The following is a 21,216-nucleotide window of genomic DNA, read 5'->3' on the forward strand; positions in this document are numbered from 1 at the left end:
ATTTATTTTGGATCTGTCAGTGGGTTAAGATATCAACTTGTCCATAAAGACTGGCAATGGACTTTCAACATTGCTGGACCAGACTGACGTTCCTGACAGTGGGGAGGAGACCAGGCTGGTAACTTTGCACCAAGTGGTGACTTTATACTGTCACCGATGCAAGAGCTCTGGTTATACGGTCATGGGTGCAGGAGCGCTGACGACACAGCTGTAAGTGCAAATGCTTGAAGGGCTATCATTAAAATATGTTACTGCTATTATTCACTTGTTATTGTTTAATACATTAGTTTGGCATTTGAAGACAATCCATATTATTCTGCAGCTCTTTAAAGATTAAGTAGGTCAGTGGAAGCGCAGGATTGCAATGCCTGCCGTGATGCAGAAAGAGTGCTCTAGTCACTCCTGAGTGCTTCGGTATTTTTCCTAGATCTCTGGGCAAGCAAAAGCCTTTCCAGTGATTTATGGAGCTGGGATTCACAAGTATCTGATTTTGCAACTCTCTTCATGGGTGTTAACGATCACCCTGTCAACTACATAACACATGAAGGCAGCCTTGAAAACCTAGCAACAGTCCACATGTTATATCTAGCACCAAATCTGTGTAATTAAATAGAATGTTCAGCACAAACATTTCGCCCTCCAATCTATGCCATGATTCTGCTCCACACCAGATCCTTCTATTCGTTTATCACATGCTCATCCAGCTTCTCCTTAAAATGCACCTATGCTGCTTTCTTCAACCACCATGTTGTAGCAAGAAGCAGCAATTTACCTGTATTTATCAATTTAATTTACTGTATTTGCTGCTCACAATGTGGTCTCTACACTGGAGAGACAAAATGCAGATGGGATGACTGCAGAACCTTTCCAATCAGTCAAACATAACCCCAAGCCCCTTGATCTCAGTGTTCCAATGAACTCATCAGAGTTTTGAGGAACAGCACCTCACCTTTCAGTTCGACGCTTTACTGTCTTCTAGACTGAATAACAAGTTTATATCATTACTCCTGCCCCCATTTTGATTCCCGTTTCTTTGTTTATTTTCCCCTCCTGTTTCCTTTCAAATGATAGCTATTCAGGATACTGCCATATACACCTCCAGTCACACTATTTTTCCTATTACCCTTTTGCCATGAAACCATTTGTCATTTAATGTAATTTAATCTTTCCTGTCATCCCACCCTATCTCGTACCATTCCTGTTGTCCTTTTTTTTAATTAAATATTTTATTGAAAATTTTTGGTCAACCAACACAGTACATTGTGCATCCTTTACACAATATTATAACAACACAAATAACAATGACCTATTTTATAAACAAAAAAATGAATAAATAATAAATAACAAAAATGAAAACTAGCCCTAATTGGCAACTGCCTTGTCACAAGTAACACTCTCCAAAAATATAATTTAACAGTCCAAAATATAATTATCTGTAGCAACGACCTATACATACTATACAGTATATATTAACAACGCTGAGAGTCCTTCTGGTTCCTCCTCCCCGATCCTGGGCTGCTGCTGCTGCCTTCTTTTTCCCATTCCGTCTATCTTTCTGCAAGGTATTCGACGAACGGTTGCCACCGCCTGGTGAACCCTTGAGCCGACCCCCTTAGGACGAACTTAATCCGCTCTAGCTTTATAAACCCCGCCATGTCATTTATCCAGGTCTCCACCCCCGGGGGCTTGGCTTCTTTCCACATTAGCAATATCCTGCGCCGGGCTACTAGGGACGCAAAGGCCAAAACATCGGCCTCTCTCGCCTCCTGCACTCCCGGCTCTTGTGCAACCCCAAATATAGCCAACCCCCAGCTTGGTTCGACCCGGACTCCTACTACTTTTGAAAGCACCATTGTCACCCCCATCCAAAACCTCTGTAGTGCCGGGCATAACCAAAACATATGGGTATGATTCGCTGGGCTTCTCGAGCACCTCGCACACCTATCCTCCACCCCAAAAAATTTACTGAGCCGTGCTCCAGTCATATGTGCCCTGTGTAATACCTTAAACTGAATCAGGCTTAGCCTGGCACACGAGGACGACGAGTTTACCCTGCTTAGGGCATCTGCCCACAGCCCCTCCTCGATCTCCTCCCCCAGCTCTTCTTCCCATTTCCCTTTTAGTTCATCTACCATAGTCTCCCCTTCGTCCCTCATTTCCCTATATATATCTGACACCTTACCATCCCCCACCCATGTCTTTGAGATCACTCTGTCCTGCACCTCTTGTGTCGGGAGCTGCGGGAATTCCCTCACCTGTTGCCTCGCAAAAGCCCTCAGTTGCATATACCTGAATGCATTCCCTTGGGGCAACCCATATTTCTCGGTCAGCGCTCCCAGACTCGCGAACTTCCCATCCACAAACAGATCTTTCAGTTGCGTTATTCCTGCTCTTTGCCACATTCCATATCCCCCATCCATTCCCCCCGGGGCAAACCTATGGTTGTTTCTTATCGGGGACCCCCCCCAAGGCTCCAGTCTTTCCCCTATGCCGTCTCCACTGTCCCCAAATCTTCAGTGTAGCCACCACCACCGGGCTTGTGGTGTAGTTCCTCGGTGAGAACGGCAATGGGGCTGTCACCATAGCCTGTAGGCTAGTCCCCCTACAGGATGCCCTCTCTAATCTCTTCCACGCCGCTCCCTCCTCCTCTCCCATCCACTTACTCACCATTGAAATATTAGCGGCCCAATAATACTCACTTAGGCTCGGTAGTGCCAGCCCCCCCCTAGCCCTGCTACGCTGTAAGAATCCCTTCCTCACTCTCGGGGTCTTCCCGGCCCACACAAAACCCATGATGCTCTTTTCAATCTTTTTTAAAAAAGCCTTCGTGATCACCACCGGGAGGCACTGAAACACAAAGAGGAATCTCGGGAGGACCACCATCTTAACCGCCTGCACCCTCCCTGCCATTGACAGGGATACCATATCCCATCTCTTGAAATCCTCCTCCATCTGTTCCACCAACCGTGTTAAATTTAACCTATGCAATGTGCCCCAATTCTTAGCTATCTGGATCCCCAGGTAACGAAAGTCCCTTGTTACCTTCCTCAACGGTATGTCCTCTATTTCTCTACTCTGCTCCCCTGGATGCACCACAAACAACTCACTTTTCCCCATGTTCAATTTATACCCTGAAAAATCCCCAAACTCCCCAAGTATCCGCATTATTTCTGGCATCCCCTCCGCCGGGTCCGCCACGTATAGTAGCAAATCGTCCGCATACAAAGATACCCGGTGCTCTTCTCCTCCCCTAAGTACTCCCCTCCACTTCTTGGAACCCCTCAACGCTATCGCCAGGGGCTCAATCGCCAGTGCAAGCAATAATGGGGACAGAGGACATCCCTGCCTTGTCCCTCTATGGAGCCGAAAATATGCAGATCCCCGTCCATTCGTGACCACGCTCGCCACTGGGGCCCTATACAACAGCTGCACCCATCTAACATACCCCTCTCCAAAACCAAATCTCCTCAACACCTCCCACAAATAATCCCACTCCACTCTATCAAATGCTTTCTCGGCATCCATCGCCACTACTATCTCCGTTTCTCCCTCTGGTGGGGCCATCATCATTACCCCTAACAACCTCCGTATATTCGTGTTCAGCTGTCTCCCCTTCACAAACCCAGTTTGGTCCTCGTGGACCACCCCCGGGACACATTCCTCTATTCTCATTGCCATTACCTTGGCCAGGACCTTGGCATCTACATTTAGGAGGGAAATAGGTCTATAGGACCCGCATTGTAGCGGGTCCTTTTCCTTCTTTAAGAGAAGCGATATCGTTGCTTCAGACATAGTCGGGGGCAGTTGTCTCCTTTCCTTTGCCTCATTAAAGGTCCTCGTCAGTACCGGGGCGAGCAAGTCCACATATTTTCTATAGAATTCGACTGGGAATCCATCCGGTCCCGGGGCCTTTCCCGCCTGCATGCTCCTAATTCCTTTCACCACTTCTTCTACCTCGATCTGTGCTCCCAGTCCCACCCTTTCCTGCTCTTCCACCTTGGGAAATTCCAGCCGATCCAAGAAGCCCATCATTCTCTCCCTCCCATCCGGGGGTTGAGCTTCATATAATTTTTTATAAAATGTCTTGAACACTCCATTCACTCTCTCCGCTCCCCGCTCCATCTCTCCTTCCTCATCCCTCACTCCCCCTATTTCTCTCGCTGCTCCCCTTTTCCTCAATTGGTGTGCCAGCAACCTGCTCGCCTTCTCCCCATATTCGTAGTGTACACCCTGTGCCTTCCTCCATTGTGCCTCTGCAGTGCCTGTAGTCAGCAAGTCAAATTCTACATGTAGCCTTTGCCTTTCCCTGTACAGTCCCTCCTCCGGTGCTTCCGCATATTGTCTGTCCACCCTCAAAAGTTCTTGCAGCAACCGCTCCCGTTCCTTACTCTCCTGCTTCCCTTTATGTGCCCTTATTGATATCAGCTCCCCTCTAACCACCGCCTTCAACGCCTCCCAGACCACTCCCACCTGGACCTCCCCTTTATCATTGAGTTCCAAGTACTTTTCAATGCACCCCCTCACCCTTAGACACACCCCCTCATCTGCCATTAGTCCCATGTCCATTCTCCAGAGTGGGCGCCCTCCTGTTTCCTCCCCTATCTCCAAGTCCACCCAGTGTGGAGCGTGATCCGAAATGGCTATAGCCGTATACTCCGTTCCCCTCACCTTCGGGATCAATGCCCTACCCAGCACAAAAAAGTCTATTCGCGAGTAGACTTTATGGACATAGGAGAAAAACGAGAACTCCTTACTCCTAGGTCTGCTAAATCTCCATGGGTCTACACCTCCCATCTGCTCCATAAAATCTTTAAGTACCTTGGCTGCTGCCGGCCTCCTTCCAGTCCTGGACTTCGACCTATCCAGCCCTGGTTCCAACACCGTATTAAAATCTCCCCCCATTATCAGCTTTCCCATCTCTAGGTCCGGAATGCGTCCTAGCATCCGCCTCATAAAATTGGCATCATCCCAGTTCGGGGCATATACGTTTACCAAAACCACCGTCTCCCCCTGTAGTTTGCCACTCACCATCACGTATCTGCCCCCGTTATCCGCCACTATAGTCTTTGCCTCGAACATTACCCGCTTCCCCACTAATATAGCCACCCCCCTGTTTTTCGCATCTAGCCCCGAATGGAACACCTGCCCCACCCATCCTTTGCGTAGCCTAACCTGGTCTATCAGTTTCAGGTGCGTTTCCTGTAACATAACCACATCTGCCTTAAGTTTCTTAAGGTGTGCGAGTACCCGTGCCCTCTTTATCGGCCCGTTCAGCCCTCTCACGTTCCACGTGATCAACCGAGTTGGGGGGCTTCCTACCCCCCCCCCCCCCCCTTGTCGATTAGCCATCACCTTTTTCCAGCTCCTCACCCGGTTCCCACGCAGCTGTATCTCCCCAGGCGGTGCCCCCCCCGCCCATCCTCTCCCATACCAGCTCCCCCCTCTCCCCAGCAGCAGCAACCCAGTAATTCCCCCCTCCCACCCCCCCCGCTAGATCCCCCGCTAGCGTAATTACTCCCCCCATGTTGCTCCCAGAAGTCAGCAAACTCTGGCTGACCTCGGCTTCCCCCCGTGACCTCGGCTCGCACCGTGCGACGCCCCCGCCTTCCTGCTTCTCTATTCCCGCCATGATTATCATAGCGCGGGAACCCGCCCCCAATGGCCAACGCCCCATCTCCTCCACCTCCCCTCCTCCCCCCATCACCACCTGTGGGAGAGAGAAAAGTTACCACATCGCAGGGTTAGTACATAAAACCCCTCTTTGCCCCCCCACATTCGCCCCACCACTTTGTTCGAACGTTCTTTTTAATAACCCGCTCATTCCAGTTTTTCTTCCACAATAAAAGTCTACGCTTCATCCGGCGTCTCAAAGTAGTGGTGCCTCCCTCGATATGTGACCCACAGTCTTGCCGGTTGCAGCATTCCAAATTTTATCTTCTTTTTATGAAGCACCGCCTTGGCCCGATTAAAGCTCGCCCTCCTTCTCGCCACCTCCGCACTCCAGTCTTGATAAACGCGGATCACCGCGTTCTCCCATTTACTGCTCCGAGTTTTCTTCGCCCATCTAAGGACCATTTCTCTATCCTTAAAACGGAGGAATCTCACCACTATGGCTCTGGGAATTTCTCCTGCTCTCGGTCCTCGCGCCATCACTCGGTATGCTCCCTCCACCTCCAACGGACCCGCCGGGGCCTCCGCTCCCATTAACGAGTGCAGCATCGTGCTCACATATGCCCCGACGTCCGCTCCCTCCACACCTTCAGGAAGACCAAGAATCCTCAGGTTGTTCCTCCTTGCGTTGTTTTCCAGTGCCTCCAACCTTTCCACACATCGTTTCTGATGTGCCTCCTGCGTCTCCGTCTTCACCACCAGGCCCTGTATATCGTCCTCATTCTCGGCTGCCTTTGCCTTCACGACCCGAAGCTCCCGCTCCTGGGTCTTTTGTTCCTCCTTTAGCCCTTCGATCGCCTGTAGTATCGGGGCCAACAGCTCTTTCTTCATTTCCTTTTTGAGCTCTTCCACACAGCATTTCAAGAACTCTTGTTGTTCAGGGCCCCATGTTAAACTGCCACCTTCCGACGCCATCTTGGTTTTTGCTTGCCTTCCTTGCCGCTGTTCTAAAGGATCCACTGCAATCTGGCCACTCTCTCCTCCTTTTTCCATCCGTGTCCAGGGGGATTCCCTTCTGGTTTACCGCACAGTGTTTTTAGCCGTCAAAATTGCCGTTGGGGCTCCTATCAAGAGCCCAAAAGTCCGTTTCACAGGGAGCTGCCGAAACGTGCGACTCCGCTGGTCATCGCCGCACCCGGAAGTCCTCCTGTTGTCCTTTTAACCGCCACCCTCCTCTTTGCTTGCTCAAAACCTATAATGTCTCAGAACTGGAACACTGACTGTTTTTCTCTCCCTGCAGATCCTGCCAGAATGAATATCTCCTCCATTTTATATTTTTATTCCACATTTTGCCCTCATTTTGCATTCTCGCCCCATCCCCTTGCAAATATTGAAACATGGTGCAGGAGTCCTTTAGCAGGAAATAATTGAAATGTGAACAATGTAGAGGCAGTAAAACAACATGGTAGTGACTATAGACTTTATTTCCATTATCTCCACCGCATCAGCATAAAGTTGGTTTAAATGGTATAAAATGCAGAGCAGACTCTAAACCAAAGGTTAAAAATTACAGGGCAGCTCTTTGACATCTTTGGGTATTTGAGTGTTGAATTTTTATTGGGTTTGACTAGCAATTCAGTCACATCTTGGAGCAAAACAATGGAACAAACACTGTCCTAGGAAATATGAGAAATTAGAACTCTTCTGGTGGATGCAGACTCAGATGAGTGTGATTGTGCCAATTTATAATGTTTGACTAATGAATTCAATCTTTTTTTTTTAAATATTCTCGAGCCATCACTGGCACACCAAGTAGCAAAGTATAATGCAGTATTGGCACAGCACTGGGACAGCACCTGGTATATACTGAAATAGTACTGGGCCAGTATTAGCACACTTGGACAGTATTGACACAAATTGGCATGCACTGGAACATTCTGAGATAGGACCAGGACAGTCTGGGTCAGGGAAGCACCACCCAGTGATTAGATTAGCCTGGATTAGATTAGGTAGGAATATAGTGAACAAAATGGAAAGGAGTTTATGTATAAAATTCTTCAGGTCTTCCCATTAATATTTCTAATACAAAGAGAATTTTCATTCTTCATGTGCTGCACTGGTCTTGCAGTTTATGGCAGTGTGCAGCTGAATGCAGTTTTTGCATCAAATGGTTTAAAGGCACATTATAGTTCTGATTGAAATTTCCTCTCCACCAACATAAGGTGGTCCAGCTTTCATCTTGAAAAAAAATACTGTGGTTTTTGAACTCCAGCTCATTTTGTTGAGTTTTGCGAGTATAAACAGGCAGTAAGTCAGTGCGATAAGAGAAGATGTTACAAGACATGAGATCTGTGCTGGACGTTCACAAAAACCTGAGGTCAGTTAAACAGAAACCAAATAATGTGTCCAGTTATCGTGTGAGAAGACATTGTACAGCATCAACACAGTCCATGAACATGCTCTATAAGTACCTAACAGCTGAACTGATAATCCAATTGCTGTGCCAAAGCAAATTTGCCACTGAAAGGCTAAATTCTTTCAATTAAAAAGCCCTCAGAAATGACATAGAATTTACCCAAATAGTTAATCAGTATATATATACCACTGTTTATGCCCCACATGGATCTCCTCCCACCCCACATCATCCAACCAGATCAGTATATTCTCTTATTTTCATGTACTTATCTAGCTTCCCCTTAAATGCACCTCAACCATTCATGAATGGCTATTCCTTCAAACCTTCAACAAGGTTATTTTGGTTTTTGGTGAGTGAACAATTAATGATAAGATAATCCATCCATGAAAAATGGGACGAATAACTAATTAAGGTAAAAAGATTGGGGTTGTCAATTCGATGCCACAATAGGTGAATTAATGTCCCCAAGGGATGGACTTTAGTGGAAAAGTTAATATGCTTGCAGGGCAGCCTTTAATTGGTGACTTTAAGGTACTAGATGGATGACTTTCAATGGGAGAAGACTACAAAGGATGGACTGAATGGGAAAGTACAGAAAGGAAACCAGCATTTGGCCCAACCAGTCTGCGTCAATGTTTATCCAAGCAAATCGTTTTAATCATATTTACCCAATCATTGCCCATATCCCTACATTAGGGATATGTGGAATGCCTGCAAATGTTGGCTTTAGAATGGAGGAATAACAGTAGATAATATATCGAAAGCAACACCATCAATAACAGGAAAGTTCTCCAAAACACTTCCAGCAAGGAAGTACAATAAAGTACTAAAGTACAATACAAAGTGAACAAATAAGACCTCATTCTGTTTACACATAGTACCCCTGTTAATGCTGAAATCAAGATCTTTGTGATGGCAGAATGCACTGAAGTGCAAGGATCTCCGGTTCCATCTTCAAATGTCCATGGTCATGTAGAGCCACTGTTTAAAAAACACAGCAACATGGGTTAAACAATGAAAAGGGTTGATCATGTAAAATATCATGATGTGGAGATTCCGGCGTTGGACTGGGATGAGCACAGTAAGAAGTCTTACAACATCAGGTTAAAGTCCCAACAGGTTTGTTTCGGATCACTAGCTTTCGGAGCACAGCTCCTTCCTCAGCTGAATGAAGAGGTGGGTTCCAGAAACATATATAGACAAAGTCAATGATGCAAGATGATACTTTGAATGCAAGTCTTTGCAGGTCCAGACGGAACGACTGGAGAGCGGGATAATCACAGGTTAAAGAGGTGTGAATTGTCTCAAGCCAGGACAGTTGGTAGGATTTCGCAAGCCCGGGCCAGATGGTTGGGGTGAATGTAATACGACATGAATCCAAGGTTCCGGTTGAGGCCGTACTAATGTGTGCGCAACTTGACTATAGGTTTCTGCTCGGCGATTCTGCGTTGTTGCGCATCCTGAAGGTCGCCTTGGAGAATGCTTACCCGAGGATCGGAGGCCAAATGCCCTTGACTGCTGAAGTGTTCCCCGACTGGAAGGGAACATTTCTGCCTAACGATTGTCGCACGATGTCCGTTCATCCGTTGTCGCAATGTCTGCATGGTCTCGCCAATGTACCACGCTTCGGGACATCCTTTCCTACAGCGTATGAGGTATACAACGTTGGCCGAGTCGCACAAGTATGTACCACGTACCTGGTGGATGGTGTTCTCACGAGTAATGGTGGCACCCATGTCGATGATCTGGCACGTCTTGCAGAGGTTGCCATGGCAGGCTTGCGTGCTGTTTTGAAGGCTGGGTAGTTTGCTGCAAACAATGGTCTGAGGTTGCGTGGTTGTTTGAAGGCAAGTAGTGGGGATGACCGTGGCAAGATGTTCATCTTCATCGATGACGTGTTGAAGGCTGCGAAGAAGATGTCGTAGTTTCTCTGCTCCGGGGAAGTACTGGATGACGAAGGGTACTCTGTCGGTTGTGTGCTGTGTTTGTCTTCTGAGGAGGTCGGTGCGGTTTTTTGCTGTGACGCATTGGAACTGTCGATCGATGAGTCGAGCGCCATATCCCGTTCGTACGAGAGCATCTTTCAGCGTGTAGATGGCTGTTATGCTCGTCTGAGCAGATCCTGTGTATACGGAGGGCTTGTCCATATGGGGATGGCTTCTTTAATGTGTTTAGGGTGGAAGCTGGAGAAGTGGAGCATTGTGAGGTTATCCGTGGGCTTGCAGTAAAGCGAAGTGCAGAAGTGACCGTCTTTGATGGAGATGAGTGTGTCCAAGAATGCAACCGATTCTGGAGAGTAGTCCATGGTGAGTCTGATGGTGGGATGGAACTTATTGATGGCATCATGTAGTCGTTTGAGTGATTCTTCGCTGTGGGTCCAAAGGAAAAAAATGTCATCGATGTATCTGGTGTATAACACCGGTTGGAGGTCCTGTGCGGGAAGGAGGTCTTGTACAAACTTGTGCATGAAGATGTTGGCATATTGAGGTGCGAATTTGGTCCCCATGGTTGTTCCATGTGTCTGGATGAAGAACTTGTTGTCGAAGGTGAAGGCATTGTGATCCAGAATGAAGCGAATGAATTGCAGAATTGCGTCTGGAGATTGGCAGTTATCGGCGTTGAGTAGTGAGGCTGTTGCAGTAATGCTGTCGTCATGGGGGATGCTGGTGTAGAGTGCCGAGACGTCCATTGTGACGAGCAATGTTCCTGGTTCAACAGGTCCATGGGTGCTGAGTTTCTGTAAGAAGTCCGTCGTGTCGCGACAGAAGTTGGGCGTTCCTTGTACGATGGGTTTCAAGATGCCCTCTATGTAGCCAGAGAGGTTCTCACACAGGGTCCCATTGCCTGATATGATAGGATAGCCTGGTGTGTTGGCCTTGTGTATTTTCGGAAGGCAGTAGAGATCCCCAACGCGGGGAGTACGTGGGATGAGAGCACTTAGGGTGCTCTGAGGGTCTGGATCCAAGGTCTTGATCAGTCTGTTGAGTTGGCGGGTGTGTTCCTTGGTCGGATCTGCGGGTAACTGTCTGTAGTGTTCCTGGTTGAGCCATCGGTACACTTTGCAGTAGTCCGTTCTGTTCAGTATGATGGTGGCCCTTCCTTTGCTGGTTTGACGACGATGTTGCGGTTGGTCTTGAGAACGCGGATGGTGTTGCGTTGTGCTTGGGTGACATTCGGGGCTGTCTTGTGAATGCGACTGATGAATCTGGCATTGACGCGACTCCTGAGCATACATGTTAAGTCTAGGGCAGCGGTCTTCTGGAGGTGTCTAATTCAACTCTTTCCTCTTCGGTTGCCGCTTCGCAGATCCCTCCGTCTGCTGTTCCGGTTCATTGGTTGTCTCATTGGGTTCGCTGTCGGCCTCTTGGGGTCTATGGAAGAACTCACGGACCCTCATTCACCTGATGAATTCCTCCGTGTTTGCCGCAAGACTGATGGGGCCCATTTTGGTGGTGGTGCAGAAATTGAGCCCTCTGCTGAGGACTTTGATTTTGTCTGGTTGAAGGGTGTAGTCCGACAAGTTGACAATAGTATTGTTTTGTATTGTTTTCAACTGTGGTGCCTGGGAGGCTTGGTGGCTGCTGGTGGTGATGCAGAGTTTCTCAAGCTTCCTGTTCTTGGTGTGCATAGGTGGTATTGTTGTCTCATCTGTTTGGCAGTGTTCCGCAGCTGGTCTGCTGTGTCCTGAACGCAAGTTGAGAATATGGACTCTATCTTGGTTTCCAGGTTGCGGCGTCTGCTGTAGAGCTGGTGTATAAGGTGGTTGAGGAGTGAGAGAGATGCGACGGCAGAGTCTCTCAGCGGAGTCTGTGTTGTAGGTCGACTTGAGTGGGTTTGTGATCTGTAGCCCTTTCGGGCTCTTGTCTGCTTTCTTACATCTTTGTAGAAACTTTGTGTTCTGAAAGCTAGTGATTCGAACCAAACCTGTTGAACTTTAACCTGATGTAAAATATCATTAACTCATATTAACAAAATGAAGAATAACCAGATGATAAAGAGAGGGTATTGAGTGAGCAGAAGGGAAGGACAGTAAGTACAAGGGCAGTGCACTGACTGGGCACAAGAACATGGCGCTGATTAATAAAACTGGGGAACTGACTGAGCACGTTATAGCAACAGTAAGTATCATTTACATTGAAATCCTGGGCAGCGGAGCAATAAAAGTGTAATGTCATTTTTCCGACAGTGGAATCCTGCTGTTGGTTTTGGGGGTGGGGGGGCAGTGACTGGAAAGGGAGCTCCTTCCTCGAGCAATCTCCCCAGGAGGGAGAAAATGAAGCGGTGACAGAATTCAGCTTGGTCAGTGGTCTTCAAACACCCAGTAAGTTTAGCTTTTTCCTTTCCCAGGCACAAAATGGTCAATAATAGACTTGAATTAAGTATTTTAAGAAAACAACAACTTAGTTCATAGCTTTGTACAACCTTTCTCACTTTAGCTGTAATTGGAAATGTTGCCACTGCCATGACAACGAGATCCCATGTCAGATGGGAATATGGCTCAGTGGGTAAGACTCTCACCCTGGAGTCAGCAAGTTGTGGGTTCAAGTCCCACAGCACACCAGAGACTTAAGTACACATCTAGGCTGATTTTCGAGGGTAGTATTGAAGGTGTGATTCACTGTCTTTTGAATAAATCACTAAACCAATATTAATGAAAATGAAAATCGCTTATTGTCACAAGTAGGCTTCAATGAAGTTACTGTGAAAAGCCCCTAGTCGCCACATTCCAGCGCCTGTTCGGGGAGGCTGGTACGGGAATTGAACCGTGCTGCTGGCCTGCTTGGTCTGCTTTAAAAGCCAGCGATTTAGCCCAGTGTGCTAATCGCTTAAAGGCAGGAGACCAAATCAAAAGTGCAAATATAGAAATTTAAAGTTATATCGCAAAATTGATTTCGGGGGGCTAAATATCAGAATAGATAAATTACTTCTGTTGCTACTTGGTGATGTCATGGTCCAGTATATCCCAACATTCATCCTGGAATGTTAAGCCTATTGACTTTTGGACATCTGTGGTTTCCATTCCCATGTATATGCAAATGCCTGATATTGTTTCAGTGTCTAGGGACATTGATCTTGGCATAGGTGGATGTGGCTGGGTCGAAGGCTCTGCACTAAACAACTGTTGGTTGTAGCACAATTTCTTACCTGCATCAAGTTCAGTGTCACCTCACCAGTCTGCCGGGAGTCAAACGACTTGAACAGTCCTGTTTTTAAAATAAAATCCACAATGAGTACTACGGGACATATCACAAGACCTAATTATTTAACTACTATCATCTCGATGGGTTATTCATAAAGGTGTGAGAAAATTGTCTTTCGGCTTAATGAAAGAGGACTGCAAATAGTTGGCTTGAAAGGTCAGTAACATAAGCTGATCCATTCCCTCGGATTAATTTTTACGATTGTAAACGCCTGTCCCCACAAAGCTCAGCCTTGGTCCCTTTATTACAGGCCCATGACCTGGGATCATCCTGCTGATTTGAATGGAAGCCGAGCCAGGGCCTCTTGTCCTCTTTGTGGAGCACAAAACAGTAAAGAGGACAGACACAGATCTGAGGGGGCTGGTTCCATTCCATCTGCACTAGACACAATATATATAAGAGTGTACCCAGATTACATTCAGATTGACCTGACCTGTACCTGTCTCTGCATTGGCCAAACATTCCTCCCAGTTAGTTGAAATTCCAATTAATAATTTCCCCCATCCCTCTCCATTAATCAAATACCCCTCATTACTCAAAATCCCAATTCCTCCTATCCTATTATTTTCATTGCACCAGCTGTGTTTCAAAAAGCTTCAAATCAGCGCTCGTATGTCCGGGGTTGGTTAAATTTAAAACAGACATGGAATCAGCATAGCATAGAAGGAAATTATTTTGTTCATTATTCCTGTTCCTGCTCTTTATAAGAGTCCCACTATCCCAACTCCATCCCCATAGCCCTGCACATCTTTTCTCTTTGAAACCAATATTCTTTTGGAAGTTACTATTGAATCTGCTTCCACCACCCTCTCAGAGAGCCATTCCCGATCACCGCCTTCTCCGAGAGCCATTCCCGATCACCACCCTCTCAGGGGCCATTCCCGATCACCACCCTCACAGGGGCCATTCCCGATCACCGCCCTCTCTGGGAGTAATTCCCGATCACCACCCTCTCCGAGAGCCATTCCCGATCACCACCCTCTCCGAGAGCCATTCCCGATCACCGCCCTCTCAGGGAGCCATTCCCGATCACCACCCTCTCAGGGAGCCATTCCTAATCACCACCCTCTCGGAGCCATTATCTATCACTGCCCTCTCAGAGCCATTCCCGATTACTGCCCTCTCCGAGAGCCATTCCCGATCACCACCTTCTCCGAGAGCCATTCCCGATCACCACCCTCTCAGGGAGCCAATCCTAATCACCGCCCTCTCGGGAGTAATTCCCGATCACCACCCTCTCCGAGAGCCATTCCCGATCACCACCCTCTCAGGGAGCCATTATCGATCACTGCCCTCTCAGGGAGCCATTCCTGATCACCACCCTCTCAGGGAGCCATTCCTAATCACCACCCTCTCGGAGCCATTATCTATCACTGCCCTCTCAGAGCCATTCCCGATTACTGCCCTCTCCGAGAGCCATTCCCGATCACCACCCTCTCCGAGAGCCATTCCCGATCACCACCTTCTCCGAGAGCCATTCCCGATCACCACCCTCTCAGGGAGCCAATCCTAATTACCGCCCTCTCGGGAGTAATTCCCGATCACCACCCTCTCCGAGAGCCATTCCCGATCACCACCCTCTCAGGGAGCCATTATCGATCACTGCCCTCTCAGGGAGCCATTCCTGATCACCACCCTCTCAGGGAGCCATTCCTAATCACCACCCTCTCGGAGCCATTATCTATCACTGCCCTCTCAGAGCCATTCCCGATTACTGCCCTCTCCGAGAGCCATTCCCGATCACCACCCTCTCAGAGAGCCATTCCCGATCACCACCTTCTCCGAGAGCCATTCCCGATCACCACCCTCTCAGGGAGCCAATCCTAATCACCGCCCTCTCAGGGAGTAATTCCCGATCACCACCCTCTCCGAGAGCCATTCCCGATCACCACCCTCTCAGGGAGCCATTATAGATCACCACCCTCTCAGGGAGCCATTATTGATCACTGACCTCTCAGAGCCATTCCCGATTACTGCCCTCACAGAGGGCCATTCCCGATCACCACCCTCTCCGAGAACCATTCCCGATCACCACCCTCTCCGAGAGCCATTCCCGATCACCACCCTCACAGGGGCCATTCCCGATCACCGCCCTCTCAGGGAGTAATTCCCGATCACCACCCTCTCAGGGAGCCATTATCGATCACTGCCCTCTCAGGGAGCCATTCCTGATCACCACCCTCTCAGGGAGCCATTATTGATCACTGACCTCTCAGAGCCACTCCCGATTACTGCCCTCTCAGAGAGCCATTCCCGATCACCACCCTCTCCGAGAACCATTCCCGATCACCACCCTCTCCGAGAGCCATTCTCGATCACCGCCCTCTCAGGGAGCCATTCACGATCACCACCCTCTCAGAGAGCGATTCCCAATCACCACCCTCTCGGGGAGCCATTCCCGATCACCACCCTCTCCGAGAGCCATTCCCGATCACCACCCTCTCAGGGGCCATTCCCGATCACCACCCTCTCAGGCGCCATTCCTGATCACCACCCTCTCAGGGAGCCATTCCCGATCACCGCCCTCACAGGGAGCCATTCCTAATCACCACCCTCTCAGAGCCATTCCCGATCACCGCCCTCACAGGGAGCCATTCCTAATCACCACCCTCTCAGAGCCATTCCCGATCACCACCCTCTCAGGGGCCATTCCCGATCACCACCCTCTCAGAGCCATTCCTGATCACCACCCTCTCAGGGAGCCATTCCCGATCACCGCCCTCACAGAGCCATTCCCGATCACCGCCCTCACAGAGCCATTCCCGATCACCACCCTCTCAGGGAGCCAATCCCGATCACCACCCTCTCAGGGGCCATTCCCGATCACCACCCTCTCAGGGAGCCATTCCCGATCACCGCCCTCACAGAGCCATTCCCGATCACCTCCCTCTCCGAGAGCCATTCCCGATCACCACCCTCTCAGGGAGTAATTCCCGATCACCACCCTCACAGGGGCCATTCCCGATCACCGCCCTCTCAGGGAGTAATTCCCGATCACCACCCTCTCAGGGGCCATTCCCGATCACCACCCTCTCAGGGGCCATTCCCGATCACCGCCCTCTCAGGGAGCCATTCCCGATCACCACCCTCTCCGAGAGCCATTCCCGATCACCACCCTCTCAGGCGCCATTCCCGATCACCGCCCTCTCAGAGCCATTCCTGATCACCACCCTCTCAGGGAGCCATTCCCGATCACCGCCCTCACAGAGCCATTCCCGATCACCGCCCTCTCAGAGCCATTCCTGATCACCACCCTCTCAGGGAGCCATTCCCGATCACCGCCCTCACAGAGCCATTCCCGATCACCACCCTCTCCGAGAGCCATTCCCGATCACCGCCCTCACAGAGCCATTCCCGATCACCACCCTCTCCGAGAGCCATTCCCGATCACCACCCTCTCAGGGAGCCATTCCCGATCACCGCCCTCACAGAGCCATTCCCGATCACCACCCTCTCATGGGCCATTCCCGATCACCACCCTCTCAGGGAGCCATTCCCGATCACCGCCCTCACAGAGCCATTCCCGATCACCGCCCTCACAGGGAGCCATTCCCGATCACCACCCTCTCAGAGAGCGATTCCCGATCACCACCCTCTCAGGGAGCCATTATCGATCACCGCCCTCACAGAGCCATTTCCGATCACCTCCCTCTCCGAGAGCCATTCCCGATCACCACCCTCTCAGGGAGCCATTATCGATCACCGCCCTCACAGAGCCATTCCCGATCACCTCCCTCTCCGAGAGCCATTCCCGATCACCACCCTCTCAGGGGCCATTCCCGATCACCGCCCTCTTAATTCCCGATCATAACAACTCTCGCTATGAAAAACCTCCCATCACCCCCTTCCAGTTTTTTGCCAATTATCCTAAATCTCTGGTTACCAATCAATCCTCTTGCCAATGGAAACAGTTTCCCCTTATTTACACTATCAAGACCCCTCCAAATTTTTTGAAAACTTCCATTAAATCTCCCCGTCACCTCCTCAATCCCAGTTTCACTAGCCTCTTCACATAACTAAAGCCCTTCAAGCCTGGTACCACTGGTACAGCTCTCTCTCTCTCACTCCCCAAGGCCTTGATGTATATGTAGTGAAGAAAGTGCAAAGAGATAGAATAAGATTGATTCTCGTGTAAAAAGGGTGGGATACAAGGAGAGAAGCTCGATGGTTTAAAAGTATGGCTGGATATTCCTTGACAGTGGCAATAATGCTTCTTTAGATTTAGTTAGCAGGACTTTTAGGGCCTAGGCAGCTGAAGGCATAGCCACAGCCAGTGGTGATGCGATGGAAATTGGAGATGCACAAGAGGTCAGAATTGTAGGAATGCAGAGAAATTGGAGGGTTTTCTGGCTGGAGAAATAGGGAGGGTTAAGGCCTTGGAGGGACTTTTAACACAAGGCTGGGAGTTTCAAAATTGAGATGTTGCCAGACTGGGAATCAGTGCAGGACTGTGAGCACAGGGTTTGGTGGATGAACATTGATGCAAGTTAGGATGGGGGCAACAGAGTTTTGGAAGACCTGAAATTAATGGAGGGCAGATGCGGCGAAGATGGTAAAGAGATCAATGGAATAAAGTATCGTCCTTCACTGTCACTGGGTCAAAAACCAGGAAGCCCCTCCCTTGCACCAAATAGACTGCAGCGGTTCGAGAAGGCAGCTCACCACCACCTTTTCAAGGTTAATTAAGGATGGACAATCAATGCTGACCTAACCAGTGATGCCCACATCCTGAGAAAAGATTTTAAAATTTTCTGTCAGGGGCTACTATCTTTCACTGGACAATAACCAGCCTCACTTTAAAAAAGCAGATTATCTGCATTATCACATTATTGTTTGTGGGAGCTTGCTGTGCTCAAATTAGCTGCCGTGTTTTCCACATTACAACAGTGACCACGCTTCAGGAGGTCATTCGTTGGCCAGCTATGGCCGGAAGTCGTGAAGGGTGCTATATAAATGCATTGTGGGGGCGGTATGTGGCACAGTGGCTAGCACTGGGACTGCGGCGCTGAGGACCCGGGTTTGAATCCCGGCCCTGGGTCACTGTCTGTGTGGAGTTTGCACATTCTCCCCATATCTGCGTGGGTTTCACCCCCACAACCCAAAGATGTGCAGGGTAGGTGGAATGGGCACGCTAAATTGCCCCTTAATTGGAAAAAGAAAAATAATTGGCTACTCTAAAAAAAAATGTTAATGCATTGAAAGATCAGGAAGCTGTCTTGGGCAGTGAGAGATGATAAGTATCCATTCTGCTTGGCAACTAGATAATACTCTGACTTCGGGTGACGGCGGGCGGGAGGCAGCCACACAGTGGAGGGCTCCCGTTCAGGAATAGTATTTTGGGGGTTTTAAAGCCCAGTCCCAGGGGCAACGGAGGCTGAAAAAGCTGTAAGCAGGCACAGGGAGGAGAAATGTCCAAGTTTGGGGAAAAAACTGCCGTGAAAAAGGAGGTTAATGAAAGTCTGCCGGTGAGTGGAAAAGTCAGCGAGGGAACTGTAAGGAAAGCGGAGGCTGGAGCACCAGGGGAGGCCGCATTGCTCACAGCAAAGAAAAGACCAAGGTGATGGCCGTGGAACTTGAAAAACAGTTCACAAAGCACATGGAAGCGATGAAGAAGGAGATGGGGGCGGTATTAAAAGTGCTGGTGCAGGAGGCGATTGTCCCGGTGAGGGCGGAGGTATCAAGTGCAGCGGCGGAGGTGTGGGAGCAAGGTGAGACACTGAAGGACGGTTCTGAAGACACGGTTCAATTCCCATACCAGCCTCCCCGAACAGGTGCCGGAATGTGGCGACTAGGGGCTTTTCACAGTTACTTCGTTTGAAGCCTACCTGTGACAAGCGATTTTGATTTTGATTTCCTTTCAAGTGGGAGAGGCATTATCGCAGCACAGTGATCAACTCACCTCGATGGGGAAGGAGCTGCGGAGGGTGATAGAGACCAACAAGGGTCTGTGAGACAAAATAGAAGACCTGGAAAACAGATCCAGGCGGCAAAATCTGAGGCTCGTGGGTCTGCCCGAAGGGGTGGAAGGCCCGAGGTCGACGGAGTATTTTGCCACAATGTTGGCGGAGCTATGGGGGAGGGGGACAATCCCTCTCGATTCAAACTGGATCGGGCTCATAGGTCGTGGCGGCCTATACCAAACGCGTGTCTGCCGCCAAGAGTAGTAACTGTTTGTATCCGTAGGTATAGCGTGAAGGAGAAAGTCCTGTGCTGGGCAAAGCAGAAGCGGGTGGTGCAGTAGGCTGGAGCTGGTATACGCATATACCAGGACTTTATGGTGGAGCTGGCAAAGAGGCATGCTGCCTTCAGCCGGGTGAAAAAGGCACTGTACAACAGCAAGGTGCAGTGCGGCATAGTGTATCCAGCTAAGTTTTTTTTTAAATTTAGAGTACCCAATTCATTTTTTGCAATTAAGGAACAATTTAGCATGGCCAATCCACCTACCCTGCACATCTTTGGGTTGTGGGGGTGAAACCCACGCAATCATGGGGAGAATGTGCAAACTACACACGGACAGTGACCCAGGGCCGGGATTGAACCTGGGACCTCGGCGCTGTGAGGCTGCAGGGCTAACCCACTGCGCCACCGTGCTGCCCCGATCCAGCTAAGTTGAGGGTGACCTACAAATCCAAGGACTTTTAGTTGATACGTCGGACGCGGCGGAGGGGTTTGCAAAGGCACAAGGACTGTGGCAGAATTGAGAAATGGGACTGGGAGCAGGTCATGTACCGATATAGCCTCATGTGACTTTATTTTTTCACTGCGTGTTGATGTATGTACTAAATGAGTCAGCACTGTATATTTGGTCAAGGGAAGAGTTGGGACTTTCATTTGCAATGATGGTTCTTTGGGGCTTGGGTGTTAAAGGAGATTTCTTGGTTTTCCTGGGACCGGGCAAGGGGGAAGGAGACCCGGGCGGAGGCCTCCATGCTGGCCGGTTTAAGCTGGCCAGTGAACGGGAGTGAGGTGGGGGGAGAGGCTGCGGCCATCAGAGCCTGGTAGAACAGGTTTCGGTGAGTCTAGCTGGGGTAAAAAGTTGGGGGAAGGAACCGATGCTGGGGGGAGGAGTTTACAAGAGGAATTGGAGGGGAGGAGTCTGTGTGGGGGGGTGCAGGGGGGGTCTTCAATTCATGTGTGTCATTCACGGTACTCTTTCGGGGATTGGATGGCGTTGAATATTAGTGGGGGGGGGGACGACTATATATGTCAATGGTGACCATAAGCGATTCCTGATTCCTTTTTCTTTTTTCCTTTTTTTCCTCCTTGGGAGGTTTTGTTTTATTTGATGCTTGTATTGTCAGGTGGGTCGTTGTTTGGGGGTTGGCGGGCGGATGGGATCGTTGTTGTTGATAAGGGGATTGACATTGTATTCGTTACCGTTTACTGTTGGTGGGGTGTAAATTTTGAAGAAAATGTGAAAATGGAGAATAAAAATATTTCTTTATAAACTAAATAATACTCACTGAATGAAGTCTCCAATCGAACCATGCAACGGAGGAAGTTATCAAAATCGATTTGTAGGTACTCGTCTGTGTAGCGGAGGACCAGCAGCTGCAGTAACTGGTTGTTGATCTGAAACCCTGGAGATCAACATTTGCAGTTTGATTACAATCAGAGCTGAATTGGAAACATTGAGATATCTGACAGCCCAAATTTCACTCCAGCGCATTAGGCAAATGAGCAAGTTGGACAGTGACCAGGAATCATAAAATGCCATAGAACAAGGACAGTACGAAGTCTTACAACACCAGGTTAAAGTCCAACAGGTTTGTTTCGATATCACTAGCTTTCGGAGCGCTGCTCCTTCCTCAGGTGAATGAAGAGGTCTGTTCCAGAAACACATATATAGACAAATTCAAAGATGCCAAACAATGCTTGGAATGCGAGCATACTCGTGCGACTCGGCCAACGTCTACCTCATACGCTGCAGGAAAGGATGTCCCGAAGCGTGGTACATTGGCGAGACCATGCAGACGCTGCGACAACGAA

General features: G+C 49.2%; 1 protein-coding gene across 1 annotated transcript in view; it reads right to left on the minus strand.

Annotated features, from left to right (window-relative positions):
* Positions 1–7,076: 7,076 nt before the first annotated feature.
* capn9 (calpain 9) overlaps positions 7,077–21,216 on the minus strand; it is a 106,659-nt gene continuing 92,519 nt past the window's right edge. The window contains exons 18-20 of the mRNA XM_072498455.1: positions 20,691–20,807; positions 13,172–13,230; positions 7,077–9,007 (exon numbers count right to left, since the gene is read on the minus strand). Of these exons, the coding sequence (XP_072354556.1) occupies positions 8,981–9,007; positions 13,172–13,230; positions 20,691–20,807 (203 nt within the window). The 3' untranslated portion in view covers positions 7,077–8,980. The remainder of the gene's footprint in view (positions 9,008–13,171; positions 13,231–20,690; positions 20,808–21,216) is intronic.

This window comes from Scyliorhinus torazame, chromosome 4, assembly GCF_047496885.1.
Source record: "Scyliorhinus torazame isolate Kashiwa2021f chromosome 4, sScyTor2.1, whole genome shotgun sequence".
NCBI lineage: Eukaryota > Metazoa > Chordata > Chondrichthyes > Carcharhiniformes > Scyliorhinidae > Scyliorhinus > Scyliorhinus torazame.